This window comes from Anser anser (genome assembly GCF_964211835.1).
Source record: "Anser anser genome assembly, chromosome: 10".
NCBI lineage: Eukaryota > Metazoa > Chordata > Aves > Anseriformes > Anatidae > Anser > Anser anser.
This window is the reverse complement of record NC_139730.1, coordinates 17,385,117-17,403,013: the sequence shown is the minus strand read 5'-3', so window position 1 is coordinate 17,403,013 and position 17,897 is coordinate 17,385,117. Positions and strand designations below refer to the sequence as shown.

General features: G+C 39.4%; 1 protein-coding gene across 4 annotated transcripts in view; it reads right to left on the bottom strand.

Moving 5' to 3' along the window:
- THSD4 (thrombospondin type 1 domain containing 4) overlaps positions 1–17,897 on the bottom strand; it is a 300,889-nt gene that overhangs the window by 218,518 nt on the left and 64,474 nt on the right. For all 4 annotated transcript variants that reach the window (XM_083851128.1, XM_083851127.1, XM_083851129.1 and 1 more), the window contains exon 6: positions 2,958–3,060. In XM_083851128.1, coding sequence (XP_083707254.1) covers positions 2,958–3,060 — 103 coding nt within the window. The remainder of the gene's footprint in view (positions 1–2,957; positions 3,061–17,897) is intronic.

Sequence of the window (17,897 nt, the reverse complement as noted above, 5' to 3'; positions counted from 1 at the left end):
TTCTTCTTTAAACTTATACGGGATTTCTGTCAATAAATCTTCAGTTATCTCCCTCCTCTCAAAAATGCAGCTGTTCGTCACTAAGAGAGAGACTCCTGTGGTCAGATTTTCATTGAATTGCACTTATCAAGGAAACAATATTTTTTCTCCTTGAAATATACTCTTTGCATATAGCGATCAAAATATTGAATGCTTTTCTTTAGGTTAAGTTTTTTTTTTTTTACACAATTAAAAATAAAGCTGAAACAAAGAGTTCAAATTTGAAGAGGTGAATTATCTGAATCACTCAAGCATTTATTGCTTTTGTAGATTTAAATTTCCTTACAGGTTTTACGATCATATCAGTGTGATGTTTTCCCTCTGTCACATCTGGATCTTCCTCTCAAATCCTGCCCTTGAAGTCATTCTGTGCTAGTGGTTCTCCAACACAAACTAGTTTGCTTTTTTTCATTAGACACTCTAAATTCATGGAGTTTATAGTCTCTTTAATATGGCTTTTTTAATAAGACAGAAGTTTGTGTTGGAGTAGTAGCAGATAAAACGGGGGGTTAGAAATGCAGCTGCACCAATCTGATCAAGGGAGAAATAAAAATATGCTATTTTTCAAAAATAATAATTTTTATACTTAACTCACCATCAAGAAAGAGCTGTAAATTACAATTTAGCTGCCCTTATTGATCCAACACAAATATTAGGAGCAAGCTGTGCTGTGCAGGGGAGGGGAAAAAAGAGATGATTGTGGCGTGTTTTAAATCCCTTGAGTCATCCATCTTTCCTGGCACAGGGCAGCGTGAGTCAAAGCTGCTGTGCAGGAAGCGAGGAGACAGAGGTGAGCTGAGCTGGCTCAGCATTGGCTGCGCTTTGCCAATGGCAGTTGGAAAAGGGATGCTTCGAAGCTAAGATATCTTAAGTCTTCAAGGCCAAGTTGTAAGAGAAGTCATTTTGTCTGCAATGTCTTCAGCCCTCTGCTTGCTGGAGTACTGAGCTCTTTTTTCTGCTTACAGGCACGGTACAAAGTGCCAAAATTTTACAGCTCTGTAACTTCCTTTTGGGGAGAACTTCACAATGCCTAACATGACTTTAATTAACAGAGCATACACTGAATGGTCATACTTTGAGATAAAGATGCATAGCTCTGCAACTCTTCCATATACCCACACCAGGTACAACCAGGACTGAGGCATGACTACATTAGAAATAAACATGTGATCAACTGGGAATCAGATATTAAACAGCTCGCGCTGTCTTCCAGCTGACTCATCCAGCTGCAGCTTTAATCCTGATGTGCTTTTCACTGCTGACACTTTGAAACCTACTAGCAGGCTTTATATACACTGGGGTACACGACTTCACTGTATTAATGACCAAAAATCACCAGTAACTATCACCCTTTTCTCCTTCTGTTAGGATAAATGGAGGAGAAATACAAATATAACACCCAGCTCTGCAAAAGGAATCTCCCCATCATGAATGGAATTCTCCCATTCCTTTTACATACCTCATCCTACTTTGCCTCCATTTTGGACCTGGGAAAGCAACTTGGCATGATGAGTTCAAGACAGAAAGCAAGCCAAACATACACGGAATCCTGGTAGCCCTAGAGTAAATCACTGATGCTGAAGACACATAATTGAGAAATTCATGCCAATGTATAAGTTTTAGGAAATATGGGGCAGGGTGTCAACATTAAGATAAACCACAGTACACATTTATTTGTAATGAAGTCTCCTGTAAAGAGAAATCCCTGTAAACACTGACAGTAAGACATTAAAAGCCATGACATAACTTATTACTTGTGTTGACTTGTATTATCTGTAGCTACTTGCACAGAAGGCAATAAAAGTGATATTCAAGACAGAATTCAAAAAATAGAGATCAGTTCTCCTTCTTCTTTGTTCTTCTCAAATACAGAAGGGATAAGTAGTTGGACCTATATCCTCTATTTTTAAATTTCAAGGTGGGATTCTGTGCCCCTATTCGGAAGGGAAACCATAGGAGAGAATGCACAGTGCAGAGCACACACAGCCTGTTAGTAAGGGTATCTCATAAAGGTAACCATAACAGTGATTCATGCCAAGCAACAGATCGGTGCGGCAATAATGAAGGTAGCTATTGCACAGTATGTATACATATTTCTGTGTAATTCCTCTGTGGTCCTTTTCGTAGAAAACAACCTTTTAAAAACGTTATTTTAAAAACTAAGACAAACTAGATTCTGCTGAATCCAGCCATGAAACATATTTTAAGATTAAGTTATTTACCTCACAAATAATTGCAAATCTCAGCTGAGGCAGGCCCAGCTCTTGCTTACAGAAAGGCAAATGAAACAAGTAATTATTTCACAAAACATGTTTCCAGGAAAAGGTTATAGCCCACAAATTACTGAGTTTTTATTCTTCAAATTTTAGGGCTCTGACGGTGTGGCAGGCCCCTACTAGAGCTGCTGCTTTGTGTTCCAGAACAATCAGTTCAACATGCAGCTGGGCAAGTCCATAGCACAGGTACCAGTCACCATCCCAACTGTCAAACACTTAGAAAATTTATATACAACCAGAGAGTCCTGAAATGAACGCATCAGGACCTCAAGTCACATGCTAAACTGGGATTAAAAAATTTGACTCCATTTACCAAAATAGACCTATACTAAGCCTTTGTAATCAAACAAATACATAGAAGACATTTAACAGTGATGTAGCTGAAATACTCTTGCAACACTGTATAGGTGCAAAAGTATACCAGTCAAAGTAGGACTTGCATGCTTTCATTCTTGTAAAATACCCCCCAAAAAAAAGAGCTATTTATTTACTTGTTGACCAATGAATAAACTCTACAGATGAACAAAGCAGAATCAGCAAGACTCAGTCAAAGTCCCATGGCTTCCACTAGCTGAAAAGTGCTTTCGCTTTTCCAAAACACAGTCAGTATAATAAAAGTAAAAACAAGGTGTCTTCCCTTACCTTCTGCAAAAGGTTCCCATTCATAAAATCGACCCATAAATGGCTTGTTGTTGTACGATGCACACTGCACCTCTCTAATATTTCTGCTGCTTTCAGGACACATCTATTTAAATAAAGAACACATTTATATTATAATCAATATTAATATAATTACTGATTTCTTATTAATTAAATTTAGAAGGTCAATGAAGGCTTTGCCTAATTCTAATCCATCAGTTGTCTTCTTTAAATCAGATAACCAATAGTGTGCTTTTAAGTGACAGTATCAAAAGTGCCTGTAGAAAAAGAATGTATTAGCTTTGTGGAGTTAATGGAGTAACAGTTCTACAAAATAAGCAAATTCTTTAGTGAGCTGTCATTTCTCTCAGAATAAAACAAAGAAAGAAAAAAAAGGATATTTCAAGATAAATTAAATAAAGTAGATCTAAATCATTTCCTTTCCACAATAGCTTCACATTTCTCATTATTAATTTTCTGGGCTCAGATTCAACGTAGTTGAAACACTTAACATATATGCTTCCATAACTTATTACAAGCTGGCAACACCAGCTTCTCATTCTCATCCTATGCTTCAATATATTACCACTTTTTCTTTTTTATTCCTACTTGCTACTGTGACAGCCATAACATTACTTTGTATTTTAACTTGTGCCTTCAAATGCTAGCTTCAGAGTGCTTGAAGTAATGGGAACAACATTTTATATAAGCACGCACACGTGCACACATTGAGGCAGGGCAAGTTTTACAGATAGAAGTAACGTCTTTTATTAGGTCACCTGCAATGCAAGCCTTGGCAGAAAAACCTTGTTCAGATCTGAAGCAGATTCCAAAAGCAAGTACAAGTTAAATACTTAATTACTTTGTTATGCCTTTGTCCTCGCAGTATAGCAGTTACAGCAAAAGACTGCTCTGTGTGTGGGCACATGCAAAGGGGAGCAAGACTTCTGGAAAAGGGGGTTTTAATTAGAACAATTCCTATGCTTGGAAAAAACAGACGAGCTTTGGTCACACATGCATTTTTTCAAGTGGCCTTCAGAGGATCAAAATGCCACTAAAAACACTGTTCCACAGCAGTAATCACATGAAGAACTAGACTAGAACAGCAGAATCAGTTTTTCTATAGGAGACAGTTTTCAAGGAAACAGCAGATACAAAATTATATAAAAGCAACATGGATAAGTGACTACATTTGAAAGAAACAGTAAGAAGAGATCTTATGGCAACTGCAAGTCAGTTCTGTGGAGGGGGAAAGACGGGTTGTCATTGCAGCGAGGGCCGATGCACCAGAGGTCCCAGATGAAGCTCTCCCCAGAGGAGTTCTGGCTTTGTATCCCCCATCTATGTATAAAGATGCTTGTAGCTGATTCAGTGAGACCAAAGCCAAGAGTTTTAAAAGAGGGGTATGAATTGAACCAAAGACATGGCTGGGGGGAGGCTCACAGACTGCTTTATCTTCTATTAGAATCACGGTAACAACTCTTCTGGAATAAACACTGCTCCTGGCCAAACAGCCATCTGTGCTTAGTTCATCCCCCATCTGAAATCTCCAAGTCCATGTATATGCTGTTTTCCTCAACAAGCCAGCCATCAGAAAACAAGCAAACAAAGTCAGGAAACAAAAAAGAACTAAGCAAACAAAAAAAAAGCTTCACAACAAACCACCAGAGTATATTGGACGGGTGAGACCAAAACTCTTTCTAGTGCCTAATACAGAGATCAAAGCTGTACTCCTACCCCTGAAATCACACATCCTTCAATCTGCAACACAGCAGAGCAGCAAGAGACAATTCTGACACAATAAACATCGAGGCTCAGAACCTTAAATTTTTCGTGGAAACTAATCACACCATGTATCCCAAAAGTGAGGGGCAGAGCATGAGCTGGCATAAATTAAGGTCCTTATGTTAAACTACAGCAGAACAAAGTCAGTCTGCACCAGCAAAGAACCCAGCCTGAAGGGTTTCTTTTTGGAACACATTTCCCTTTTCTTTTTTCTTTTTTGGCACATGTGTTCTGACAGTCTGTTGCAAAGTTTTGTTGTTTCTTGTTTCTCCTTCTCTGAGCCTTGAGCTCATGCTCTTGTGTACCACTATTTCTGGCTCATAGACCATTTCCTGTGCACCCTGTTCCTACCAACTGCAGACAATGTAAGAATAAAAAGATCAAAATATTCATTGCTGTTGCCAAAAAAAAAAAAAAAAAAAGTGCTCCCCTCCCTCTTCTAAGATCATTTTTCTATAGCTACAGTTTCTGTTTTTAAACTTACTGAAAGTTGCCCACAGGACAGAGGCCCCATTACTTTAAAGGAGGACAGAGGACTGCCAAGTACACTAAACATGCTGTCTGAATCAAGACTAAGTCAGAGGAAGAAAAGACTAACTCAGTAACGTCCCTGCTACTTTAAAAGTCCCAACTCAGATATCCTCCCTCCATTTCTTTCAGCATCGTGTAGTTACAATATACATTTTTGCATGAAAATTGGCGAGTGAGAGCTGGTCAGCGAAAACTCCTTACTTTATTCTTTATACAGATTATACCCACTTTTGTTTTTCAATGCTTAAACAAAAAATCAAAGGATTACGTGGAAGGTACAACAAGTCACACTACGCACAGTTCATGAATCACCAAGGCTTAAGGCAGTTATACTGTACAAGCACACTGGTTAACATCTATTCATCATTTATTAGCCCCTGCAACATTCTTAATGCCCAGCTGAACAAAATGACATTTTAATGCCACCTACTGCTCAGCCCCCTTCCAAATGAAATCCTTAAGCACTCCTCAGAAGAACTCAGAGTGTCGGGCACTTGATCTTGGCCCTGTTGGCTTTTCAGACATCTGAGGCAGAAAATGGTGCTATTGCTAAAAGGGAAAACCCTAACCCTGCACAATCAAAAGCAAAACTTTAGCACAGGTTTTGATTTATTCTCTGAGAGAACAACCAATTTTTATACCTTTAGTTACTACTTCTGTCATAAATCCATAGAGCTTGACTGCAGAACTCCCCGAGGACGGCAACGAGCATCTGGGACTGAGAGAAGGCGATCCCAGAGGAAGCGAATATTTGCAGTGTCTAAAGGCTGTACCTCACAGAGCTTCGCAGCCCTCAGTTCGCTTCTCAGTGCTCAGGCAGGGCCGGGAGGCGCTGGAGGCCTGCGGAGGAGGCCTGAGGAGGCCAACGCCAGGCCTTCCAGGAGCACCGGCCCGCGGCGGGAGGAAGGCAGCAGGCAGCGGGCTGCATCTGGGCTGTCTTCACACTCTGTCAGAGGCCCTGTGCTCTTCCTGGCCCTTTGCCAAACGAATATCAATTTTACTTCAAAAAGCAGGCGTGTTTACAGATGAAGAATGTTTCCGTGGTTAAGCCACAGAACTAGCATTTAAATGACCTGGATCTCTTTCCTAAATCTTCCAGAGGCTTTCGGTGTGTACTTGGCGAAAGTATTTAGCCTTCGCGTGTGATTCTCCCTCAGCTTCTTCCCCTCTGGGACAAGAGTGCTCTGGAATTGTGTTGCCTCATAGGGATTTGAAAACAAACCTTTTGAAAACTAAATGTTGACCTTGATTCTTTTTTTGTTGTAGTTGTTAGCAACAGATTTGGAATTTCTTCTTTTTTTTTTTTCTCCTCATGAACATCATTCTCTTTTGTGATAACTGAGGGAGTTAGCTAAAGTTTTTCTTAGAGATGTTGATGCGAAAACAGGATGACATCTTTGGATGTTTGTCAAACAAAACAAAAAAAAAGAATTATTAAAGCAGGTATGTGGAAGCCAGATCAGCAAAACATTCAATGCACCTAATATAAAACTCAAATTCTGTTGTGTAGATGCAGATATAAATTACCTAGAAAACTAGATTCTATGCTGGGAGACATTTTTTTTTTTTTTAATTATTCTTTCGGTCATGCACTGCAAAATTAGAAACAGGATCACGGACCCATAATTTTGTATGGTTTTAGATGGTGTCTCCCCTACTCAGAGTATGCTTGTAAGAAAAACACCAAAGCTGTAAATCAGTTGTGCGGGTCCTCCTTCAGCCACGCACCGTCAGAGCACCAGACAGTGTCACACAATGTAAGAGGCTTTCAGAGCTTCTTTCCACTGACACATTTCGACGCAGCTATTTCAATGAATACGATGTCTCAGCCAACTTTTCTTCTCGTACTTTCAGAACATGACATTAGAACAGCAGCAGCACAGCACTGTGCTGATGGAGCAGTGAGTGTTTAGGATGGAATATTTTAGAAGTATCCCTTTGTATTTGGAGATATTAGGACAAATTCCTTGAAATGCACTGTGTCTGAAGATGACATTGCATTTCTGAAAGAGTTACCCTTATCTATGCCTCAATTTCACCTGAGATACGCAGGCATGAAATATTTGGAGGGATGGCGTCACGCAGTACTTCTCTTTGCCTGCTACCACCACAGTTTTCTTAAAATTAACTGCTAGTGAAGCTAAGTCCGTAAAGCAAAGAAACCACCCTACACACTTTTGGAAAACACTTGAAAAACACGTTTTTAACAAATCTTTGACACTTCAGTAAATTAACGAAGCATTGGCAATACACCAGGAAATTATCAGCCTGCCAGCTGATGCACGCTCACACTGGCTGCACGCCTGCCATGAGCAAACCGCTTCATTGCTGGGCTGAGATAATGCATTTCTGGAAAAGCATAAATGGCTCATTTTGATACTGAAACCACCTTTAAAGGCAATTAAAACATTGACTTAGATTCTTGGCACCATTTTGTTCCTGTGACCTACAGTAACTGACCAGCTGTTTTTCCAAGGCCCCCAAGTCCTTCTGGATTCTCCAGGCTCAAGCATAATTCATAATTAATATTTTCTATGTGCACATTGCATTAAATAAAGTCGAAGTAATCTAGTTATACTTTTTTTTTTTCATTTCTGCAGTGGTTCTATCTAATCTTATTAATCCTTTTACATTGCAAAGGATAAACACACCTCCAAAGGAAAACAATTCAAATATTTGTTTCTGAAGCAGTATGCTGAAGATTCTTCTTTCATTTTCAGAATATACTCTTTACATAACAATCCACCATTGCAGTGAAACACTGCCCAAGCTTTATTCCTTCCGAACATATGGAAGTTACATGGCCATGTCTGACAGCAGAATCTGGCCTTGCAAATTTTAATTCATCTAAGTTACTTCTCTTTACACTGCCAAGGAACATGTACACACCTGGTATCAGTGCTACCTAGAATCAAGGTAACCTTCTTTTCTTCAGCTGATTCAAAGTCAGCAACAGAGCAATTTATACAACTGGAGACTCTTTTTATTTCCTAGTAATTTTAACTTTTAAAAATTAGAACATAAATACAATTGTCTGCCAATGAAAAAAAAAAAAAAAAGGTATAGCAAATGTGCCAAGATATCACTGGCACAAAATATTTGATGGATTTTTATTATTATTATTAAAATGGAATTGATGTTTATAAAAAAATAGGCAAGAAAAGTAAAATTTTAAATGCAAAAATTCTAAAATTTATGTGAAGAACAGCCTTTCAATAAAAACAGCACTAGCCAGCTCAAGTTACAGTCCATGACCGCAGACAGTACACTATAAATGTCTGGCTTGACACACAATGAAAATGAACATCTGTGAACACAGTGGTATCTGGACAAGTTTAGGAGGAATAAGCACCTGTCATGCCTAAGTCTCAGCACTGCCTCAAGCGATGCATTTGCACCTATGTGTCTGTTGCAATGGAAATCATGCTTCGTTAGGGGAGGCATCATCAACTGACTTCATCTTCCTCTGCTAACCAAAGAGGGACTCAGAGGCGAGGCAGAGTCCAAGAGTGCATGTAGTACATGGTACCAGCCTTTCTCTTTTCCCTCCCTGATTCCAAGGGGCTGCTTCCCACAAACAGAAAAAACCTTGGGCATGTACACAACACGACATCATTGTAGTCCTGCAGGCAACAACCTTGCATTTGGGACAAGGAAGATGGTGGAAAGCAGAGCTGCACGTGTAGTGGGTTTACGTGTCAAGGTTTTGGTAGCAGGGGGCCATAGGGGTGGCTTCTGCGAGAAGGATCTAAAAGCTGCCCCATGTTTGGTAAGGGCCCCACTGCTGACCAGAGCTGAGCCAGTAAGTGATGTTGTTTTGCACCTCTGTGAGAGCATATTTAAGTCAGGGAAAAAAAAAACGCTGTGCCACACAGCAGCTGGGAGAGTGAGAGGAGTGAGGAACAGCCTTGCAGGCACCAAGGTCAGTGGAGAAGGAGGGGGAGAGGTGCTCCAGGCACCGGAGCAGAAGTCCCCTGCGGCCTGTGGTGAGGACCATGGTGAAGCAGGCTGTCCCCCTGCAGCCCATGGAGTACCGCGGTGGAGCAGGGTTCCACACTGCAGCCCACGGAGGAGACCACAGTGGAGCAGGTGGACCTGTACTGACGGAGGCTGTGGCCTGTGGAAGACCCCTGCCGGAGCAGATTCAGGGGCAGACCTGTAGCCTGTGGAGAGGAGACCACGCAGGAGCAGGTGACCTGGCAGGAGCTGCTGCCCGTGGGGGACCCAGGTTGGAGCAGTTTGCTCCTAAGGGATGGACCCTGTGGTACAGACCCATATCTGGAGCAGTTCTTGAAGAGCTGCTGCCTGTGGGCAGCCCACGCCAGATCAGTTCAGCAAGGACTGCATCCCGTGGGAGGGACCCCACAGCACAGGGAACGAGAGTGGCCAAGAAGGAGCGGCAGGGAAGAAGCGCTACAGACTGACCATAACCCCCATTCCCCCCTTCCCCTGCGCCACTTGGGGGGAGGAGGTGGAAGAGGGTGGATGGGGGGGAAGGTGCTTTTGGCTTCTTTCCTTTGTTTCTCACTTCTCTAGCTTGTTAGTAATTAGCAATAAATCTTACTATCTCCCTATGCTGAGTCTGTTTTGCCCATCGCGATAATTTCTGTGCGATCTCCTCGTCCTTATCTCAACCCTTGAGCCCTTTTCATCGTATTTTCTCCCCATTCCTCTTTGAGGATGGGGAGTGAGTGAGCAGTTGTGGTGGAGCTTGGCTGCCCACCCCAGTAAAACCACCATAGCACGCTGGGCCGCTGGCTATGCCGGTGGGATGTGTGGGCCCCCACTGCCCCGGTTCAGGGCACAGCACATATCTGCATAGCTCTTGGCATGAGGAGCAGCACCCTCTGCCAGGCTGAGAGACCTGCGCAGCTGGGGTGCCCACGCTGGAGGAGAACACAAACTCCAGCTTCACAAAACCTCACCAACTCGAAATACTAAGCTAATATCATCCCATTCACTTGGGCATTTCCACAATACCTGCTTCACTTATTTATTCAGCCAGAAACTGCTCTCCAGATTCACTTGAGCCAGAATGGGTGTTATTCCTCGGCACTAAACCCATGTTTATCACTGAAGCTATTTTTCTTTGCTAAACGTTTTTTTTGTTGAAAACAAAAACCAATCACCACCACCACAACGAACATATATGCATACATTTGGGTAGCTGACTCCTTGAGGCCTGCCCAAATGATCCTAGAGGTTTCTTCCAATTTCATATAACAGTTCTGTAAAGTTTTATTAAGCAACTAACGTAGCTGAAGTTGACCACAATATTTTAATTAATTCTCCCAAAAAATAAACCGGCAAGAGTCCCAGTCAAGCTGTGGCTCTGTCTGGTAGGTTATGCCATTAAACTGATGGGTTCCCCGCACTTCTTGCGGTGCTGGTGATTTTCCATCGGCCCATGCAGCACTGGAGCAAAACCCTCACCAAAATCCAGCTGTTAGCTGCAGAGGGCTTACCCATCAAAATCAAACACTGCCAAAATTTCTACAGATCTTCGGTGGCACCACCTCATGTTATTAACCCACCAGGTGTCTTTTTTACCCAAGTTTTCACAATTCTGCTTCCAATACACATTGTGATACCTTCTTTGATACCAAAGCCAAATCAGGGAAGCCTCCAATTTGGAAAAATGTCATTTTCTTTTTAAAAAATACTGCTCCATACTGACTACGTATTTGACTACCAAGTCACCTCTTCTAGTTCCAAACATATAAAATGTTTGGGTGTCAGAAAGGTTTAACCATTTCCTTTGCTAATACTTCTAAAAACCACCGAGTGCATCTCATCCTGCCCTCCTGATACATGTATGTTTATCTTTCCCAAGTAATCCCTCCACCATCACTTTGTAGCTAGCTTATCTTTCCTCCTTTTCTTTTCACCTTCTGCCAGTCCCATTACATCGTTAGCATTCTTCTGAGCTATAATAAAATTAACAGATCATGATGAATGTCTGAATACAATCAGGCTAATGGCCTTGGTACAAGCAAAACACCACCAGCATTTTTAGGAGCACAGCTGGAACATAAAACATTTTTCCCATTGCTGATTTCACCTTTGCACCACAAATTCCTCTGAATTTATCTAGGAGAGCCTTTGAAGTGTCACCTGAGCATAACTTTGATTAACTTTGAAATGTATCAGTCAAATAAGCCATTAATGCATAATGTGGTAGCTATTAGTGCATTACCTTTCTTCCCTTCAACAGCACTTTAGTATGCCTAATAATGGGGGAGAAAGATCAGCCCAATAGAAAAATAAGCAACTCTTCCCAACTTTACAGATTTGTGGCTATTTTGAATTCTGACAGATCTGATTAGACTAAAATAACTTATTTTACTTCAGATTTTCAACAACTTGTAGAAGATTCACATCCAGCTTCAGCTTTAAATTAAATTTGAGTGACTCACCCATCCCATACAAAGCACCCACACTGATCTAATGTATCTGACCAGAAACGTCTGGCACCATTAGCGTAGGAGGCTCTCACCAAAGGGCTATAGGAGGCAAACTAACAGTACAGTTCCTCAGTAGTACCAAAAATGTGTTAAGAAAATCATCCATTTCTGGTTATTGCTAAATTTTAAAATGTTATTCCAAATAATAATAATAATACGAAAAACAGTAATTGGATTCTAAAACATTCAAGTTTAACAAATAGAAAATGGAAAACAAATACTGAAAACAGATCCCACTGGAAGAGATCATCATCTGGTGTAAAGTGATACACAAGTATGCTATGGAAGCCAGTGCTACGTCAATTCACACCTGCCAACAATCTAGCCAGTTGACTGTTGCTAGTCTTTTTTGATCCAGCACCAGACCAGATGACTATTGACCCATTCTAAAGCCATTTTTTCAAAACACAGTTATTATTTTACTGTCCCAAATTTCTTTTATTGCCTATTTCCCCGAGCAAAGTACTTCAGTATTGAGACTGGAGCACACAGAGGATATTCTTTACATGATCCTAATCAAGCATTAAAAACTTGGCATTTGCAACAAAAATCTTAACTACTCTGTACAACAGCTGTTCAACAGTGGTATCGTTTTTTCTATATAACTATGATGCATTAAAAAAATCCACCAAATACAAGATTCCTTCCATTCAAATATCTATTTATAGAAACACTACATAATGCTCAAGGTGCTTAAACTGCACACTACTGCCTCGTTTAATGGGAAATCAATTAAAAACAATAATTTCCATTTGACAAAACCTGGCTCAAAGTCTGAGGAATGGCTTAGCATGGAAGCTTTCAGCCTTGCTTCTGATCCAGTGTCTCATCTGTCTTCGTTGTTGAAATACATCTTAGGAACAGCACGTTTTTATAGTCCTCAGAAAATGTGAGGTTTATGTATTAAGGATAGTTGCTTTAATCAAATAATAACCATGGCTAAAAACAAGTCAAACTTTTCTAATAGATTTTTTTTTATAAAGTATTTCTTTAAATTAGAAAAATGAGTCACTCCAAAACCCTTTTTGAAAGGCGCCATGCCTACCAGCTTTGAAAGACCCTGAGCCAAGCGCTCATGTAGCACAGCTCTGGTGAAAACAACAAAGAAGGTGGAGGTGAGATACTTAGTTCTTGCAGTTTCTAGAAAATTATGCCAAATTAATAAAAACACCTACTGCGGTTTCAAGCAATATTTCACTTCATTTTAAAACGCATTTTTCTTTCTTTCTTTCTTTCTCATTTTCCATTCTTTCTGGGATGTAGCCTGTGTGTCACATAGGTTTCATTACTTTATTCTTTTATTCTACACCAGCACCATCAGTATGTGGAAATAATCCTCAACCAGTTTTCTCCACGAAATCCTGATCAATTTAAATGGAAATTCAATTGTACGCATTCCATTTAAATAAGCGGCCTCTGTGTGGGATGAGGGATTACCTGAATAGGTCCAGCAGAAGGACTAAAAGTTTAGGAAAGTTTTTGATTTGTATTACCACAATACTCCACATCTTAATTTAAACAAAAACAAAAACACCTCATTATGGTAAATAATCAGTGTTCTTAGCAAAAAACTTCTATTTTACATGACAATCAGGGAACAGAAATGTTTAGAGGAGTTTTGTGAAGCACAAATGTACAGTTATGTCATCTAGGGTGATTCTGGTAAATCCATTGAGAGTAAGCTTTTTTTTTTTATTTTTATTTTTTTTTTTAAAGATGACCCACCTTTATTTTTCTGGAACGTTTGTCTTCCACACAAAGTGAACAGTTGTAGAGCACCATACACATAGCTTACACTTGGCTCCTGCAACCTCTTAATCACTTGTAACAAAAAGTGCAGTATTATTCGTATGTTAGTTTTCTTGTTTCCATCAAAAATCACATCCACAAACAGTTTCTGATACAAGACATTCTTAATCTGATTAACTACTTCTGCAATGCGTTTTGTATTTTACCCCAATTTATACGTCTAAAAAAAAAAAAAAAAAAGTGCCACTTTAAATTAGCAGATACATTTACCATATATTATAATGCTTTGGTACTACTACAGCTGGTAGCACTGTCTGTTTACTTATGAGTTCATCCAACTTTAACCGTCCAGGCTAAAATTTTCCACTCCTGGTATCTGTCTTAATCTCATTTTTTTTGACTGAAGTATTTCATCCAAGAATGAGTCTAAAGGAAAACAAGAGGGGATAAGTGTTTTATTTTTTTCTCATGCTTCAAATAGTCTGATTTTTTTTTTCCCCAAAATGTAAGTGTCTGTCTCCTTTTAATGAGTGAAACGGAGCCAGCCAGGAAAGTGCTTTTTGTCAAGAACGGATCTTCTGCCTTTTATATGGAAATTTATCCAAATATAGCCAAGCCACAAGCTTTTGAAAAAAAAATACTGATAATCATACTTTGCACATGCGCAGTAAAAACTTTAACAAAGTTTCACAGCTAATGTACTGGAACAGTCTGTTTACAAGAGACATGATCCAACTGAGACTCACAGAGCTCGATCAGTTTTCCAGCAATTACTGGTACGTGCTCCTGAGGTCCATTCTGGGGGCAGGCACTAGGAACGAACACAGGACATGTCTCTCTTCCGTTTTCAAGAGTGACCTTGATCCTGTTGCAGGCACCATGGACGATACAAAGAAGTGGCCTAATACAAAAACCTGTCCCTAGAATGTATGGAATACCTTGCAAAAACATGACTAAAACTTTGGATAGGGATTCAAGAAATGACAGTGGATGAGCAAATTGTCCAGAGAAGTGAAACTAGAAGAAATTGGTGAGAAGGCAGGGAACCTAAGCAAAAAGGAGTGGGATTGTAGGCAGAAGAAATGGGGAGATGAGATGGAAAATATCAGACAAGGTACTAAGAAAGTGAAAACTGACTGCTTCTGCTAGAAGGTAAGGAGCACAGATGGGATGCACTTGGAAGAATGGCTGAAACACCTGTGTTAAAAAAAAATAAAGTGAACGCCATGACAAAGCATTTTCATTGCCCTATAGTACTAGTAAAGGGTGAACTCCTACCACTGGCTCAACTGCAATGACCCAATCAGTCCTGTGAATACTGACCCATCATGGGACAGAATTCTGGTTTTAAAGGCTTCTTCTTTTTTGTTTTGAAACTATAAAGTTCCATACAGTACACTACAGGACATTAAAAGAACGCTTAACCTCAACTTAGAAGACACCAAATTGCCCTTGCAAATTACTATATAATTTGGTTTTTTTTTTGTGCCTAAGAGGCCCATTCTCATCTGTATGATTACACTGTTTTTCCATATGACCTCTGAGTCATTCATTTTGCAGGATGGAATTACTCCGGGGATGAAACAGGAATGTTTAGTTCGAAGTTACTTATGTAATCACTGTCTCATTAACTATAGAACCTAGGAGGTATACAATGGATGTGCACAATAAAGATGGTCTGCAACTTCTGGAAGCGGGCACTCTGCCACTTTGGGGAAAAAGTTCACCTATTTTTTTCACCAATTTGCTTAGTCCAATCCTTCCTCGGTTTGTGAATAACTAGGTATTTTCCAAGACAATTAGTATGCTTGCTATCTTTAGCAAATGATAATGCAACCAAAAATACAGAAAAAGAAAACAATACATTGCTTGGCTAGGACATTATTGCAGCTAAAAACAGAAGATAGATGGCAGGGAGGGGTACATGCTATTTCCCTGGCTTCTACCCACCACAGATCACCCATTGCCTCACTAACAGTGCAGGGACAAATAAAAGAAATATGAGATTGGCTTTTCCACAACTATAAGTCAAGAGTTGAAAGATCAACAGCCTTACCAACCTATCACTAGAAAGAAACTCTGCTTCATTAATTAAACTTGCATATCTCTGCGTGTGCAATATGGTGTCTGGAAAGGTGTTATTTCTTGGCATACACATAGCAGTCTTGACAAAGTGCTTTGACAAAGTACTAGCAAAGCAGAGACAGAGCATCACTGCCTGATTTTTATGTATTTAAGTATCACCACTGCTTTAATTACTTCTGGGTTTTGCACTGTTCTGTATGCAGTTAGCTCTTCATATGGGGAAGAAAAAAAAATATCATATTTAACTCTTTTGAGCACCACACAGCATGTAGTGCCAAGTTCCTATTTTCAGCACTTTTGAGGGAAAGGGTTGGTACTACCATCCTCCAACACAGCTACTTCCTTGTCAGGCAAGGGAACACCTTCTTGCTAGTTGTAATCTTATGTTTGTTTCCTAACTTTCTACATGAATTTTTGTTTGCAGATTCAGAGTCCTGGTTTAAAAAAAAAAAAAAACAACACTAGAAACAGCATTGCTGACGGACCACCTTATCCTTCAGCAACCTTAGCTTAATTTTTGGCAGCTTCTGTATTTCCTTCTTCCTCCACTCACCTCGGTCAGTACAAGCAAAGATTGGGAGTGTACTGATGGGCACTTTCTCTGCAAATTCCTGCCATTATGTAATTAATGTTCTTGGAAATGCATAGTACGTTACTATCATCAGTACTGAAATAATCCAGTAAAAATACCAGAAAAAAATTACTCTTTTCACATACTAAAGAAGATAGTGTCATCTGATAGGAGGTGTTTTCTATGCCTGTAATTAAAGGGAATAGTTAACAAATGTTCAGAAAGGCAACATTTTAAAAAATACATATTTTTAAAATTAATTCAAGGGATTTCCCTTCAACAGTTTCTAGACATCTGCAGTTTCCCCTGCTTCTAAAGCCTGTATACAATTAAACTAACATATGAACAAAAAGCAAAATTCTTCCTTGAATTATAGGAGTATTGAATAATTATGCACCAGAATTTCAGACAAACACTTTTGTCAATATCACTTGACACCAACAAGCAAAGTCAGGCTGGAATGCCATAAAATATCTCCCGCAACACTTGTCCATATTGATAAAAAAACAACTACTCAAATTTACAGTACTCTATTAAACCAATCTACAGATACGTCAGGAATGCAACCAGCTGACTTCAGATGGTTGAAATTCCGAACTCCCAATTTTCACTGATTAGTTTCCTCTTCAAAACTTGGCACAGAGGTTTGAGTGATGGCAAGGCAATGCACCACTCAGTCACTCCACAGTAATGTTTCACTGTGGGGGAAAAAAGTGACTCAGTTCAACAGATATTAGAAAAAAGTTTCCAAATCACTCTACAGTATTTTTAAATGCTAATGCTGTTATTCACACAACTGATGAAGTGATTGGATACAGTGGATCTTTTTCCCTCTTCCTCTCCTCTGTAATATATGCATTCCATTCACTCTTTTTCAAAATAAAAGTGACATCTCAGACAATCCCAATTGTCAAATCAAACCTCCCACTCCTAGACTGCTGAATAGTTAGGAAACAAATGATACACATTTTGTTTTTAATTTTGAGACAGTTATATGAATTAACGTTTTTATATCACGCTATTACTAGACATAAATGAGGGTCTGAATCTTCAGCAATCCTTAGACATATCCTGCACCATCCAACTTCAAACAGTACATAGATGTCTCAAATACTTTATTTATATATTACTAAATTGTCTTTGGAAAAAGATAAAATCTCATGATTTCTGTATGATGAGGTTATCATGAGAACATTACAGATCCTACTGATCATTTCTCCCTGGCCCAGAGAATACAGGCTATGCCTGTAGCCATATATACATTTGCACATTTTTATGTGGCACCTAGCTTTTTAAGTCCATGTTTTCACAGTTCTTTGCACAACAGGGTATTAGAGCATGACCCTTGGACTCCTAGATGCTAGATTAGTTTAAAATAACTTATAAGATTATCTTGCAAGTAACTGAATTTTAATTAAAAATCATAAGCCCCTGGACATAAAAAAAAATATATATAAATTTTATGATTATTGCCATGTTACATATGTTTAACTAGATTAATAAATAATTAATCTAGTAATAATTACTTGATGTAGAAGAGTTGACTTTGTGTACACAGCACGCTCGTGGAATAAAACTGTTACAGAAAGCTTCTGAAATTACACCAACCTATTTTTCCTCATGATTTAAGTCATCCACTTTCACATAATTTATTCAAATTCTAATAAGTACATCATAATACTTTTTTTTTTTTTCCTATTGTAGTCTTCAGTTGTTGAAGGGAGTTTCATAAAGTAGAGAGAGATGCAGAGGAAACAA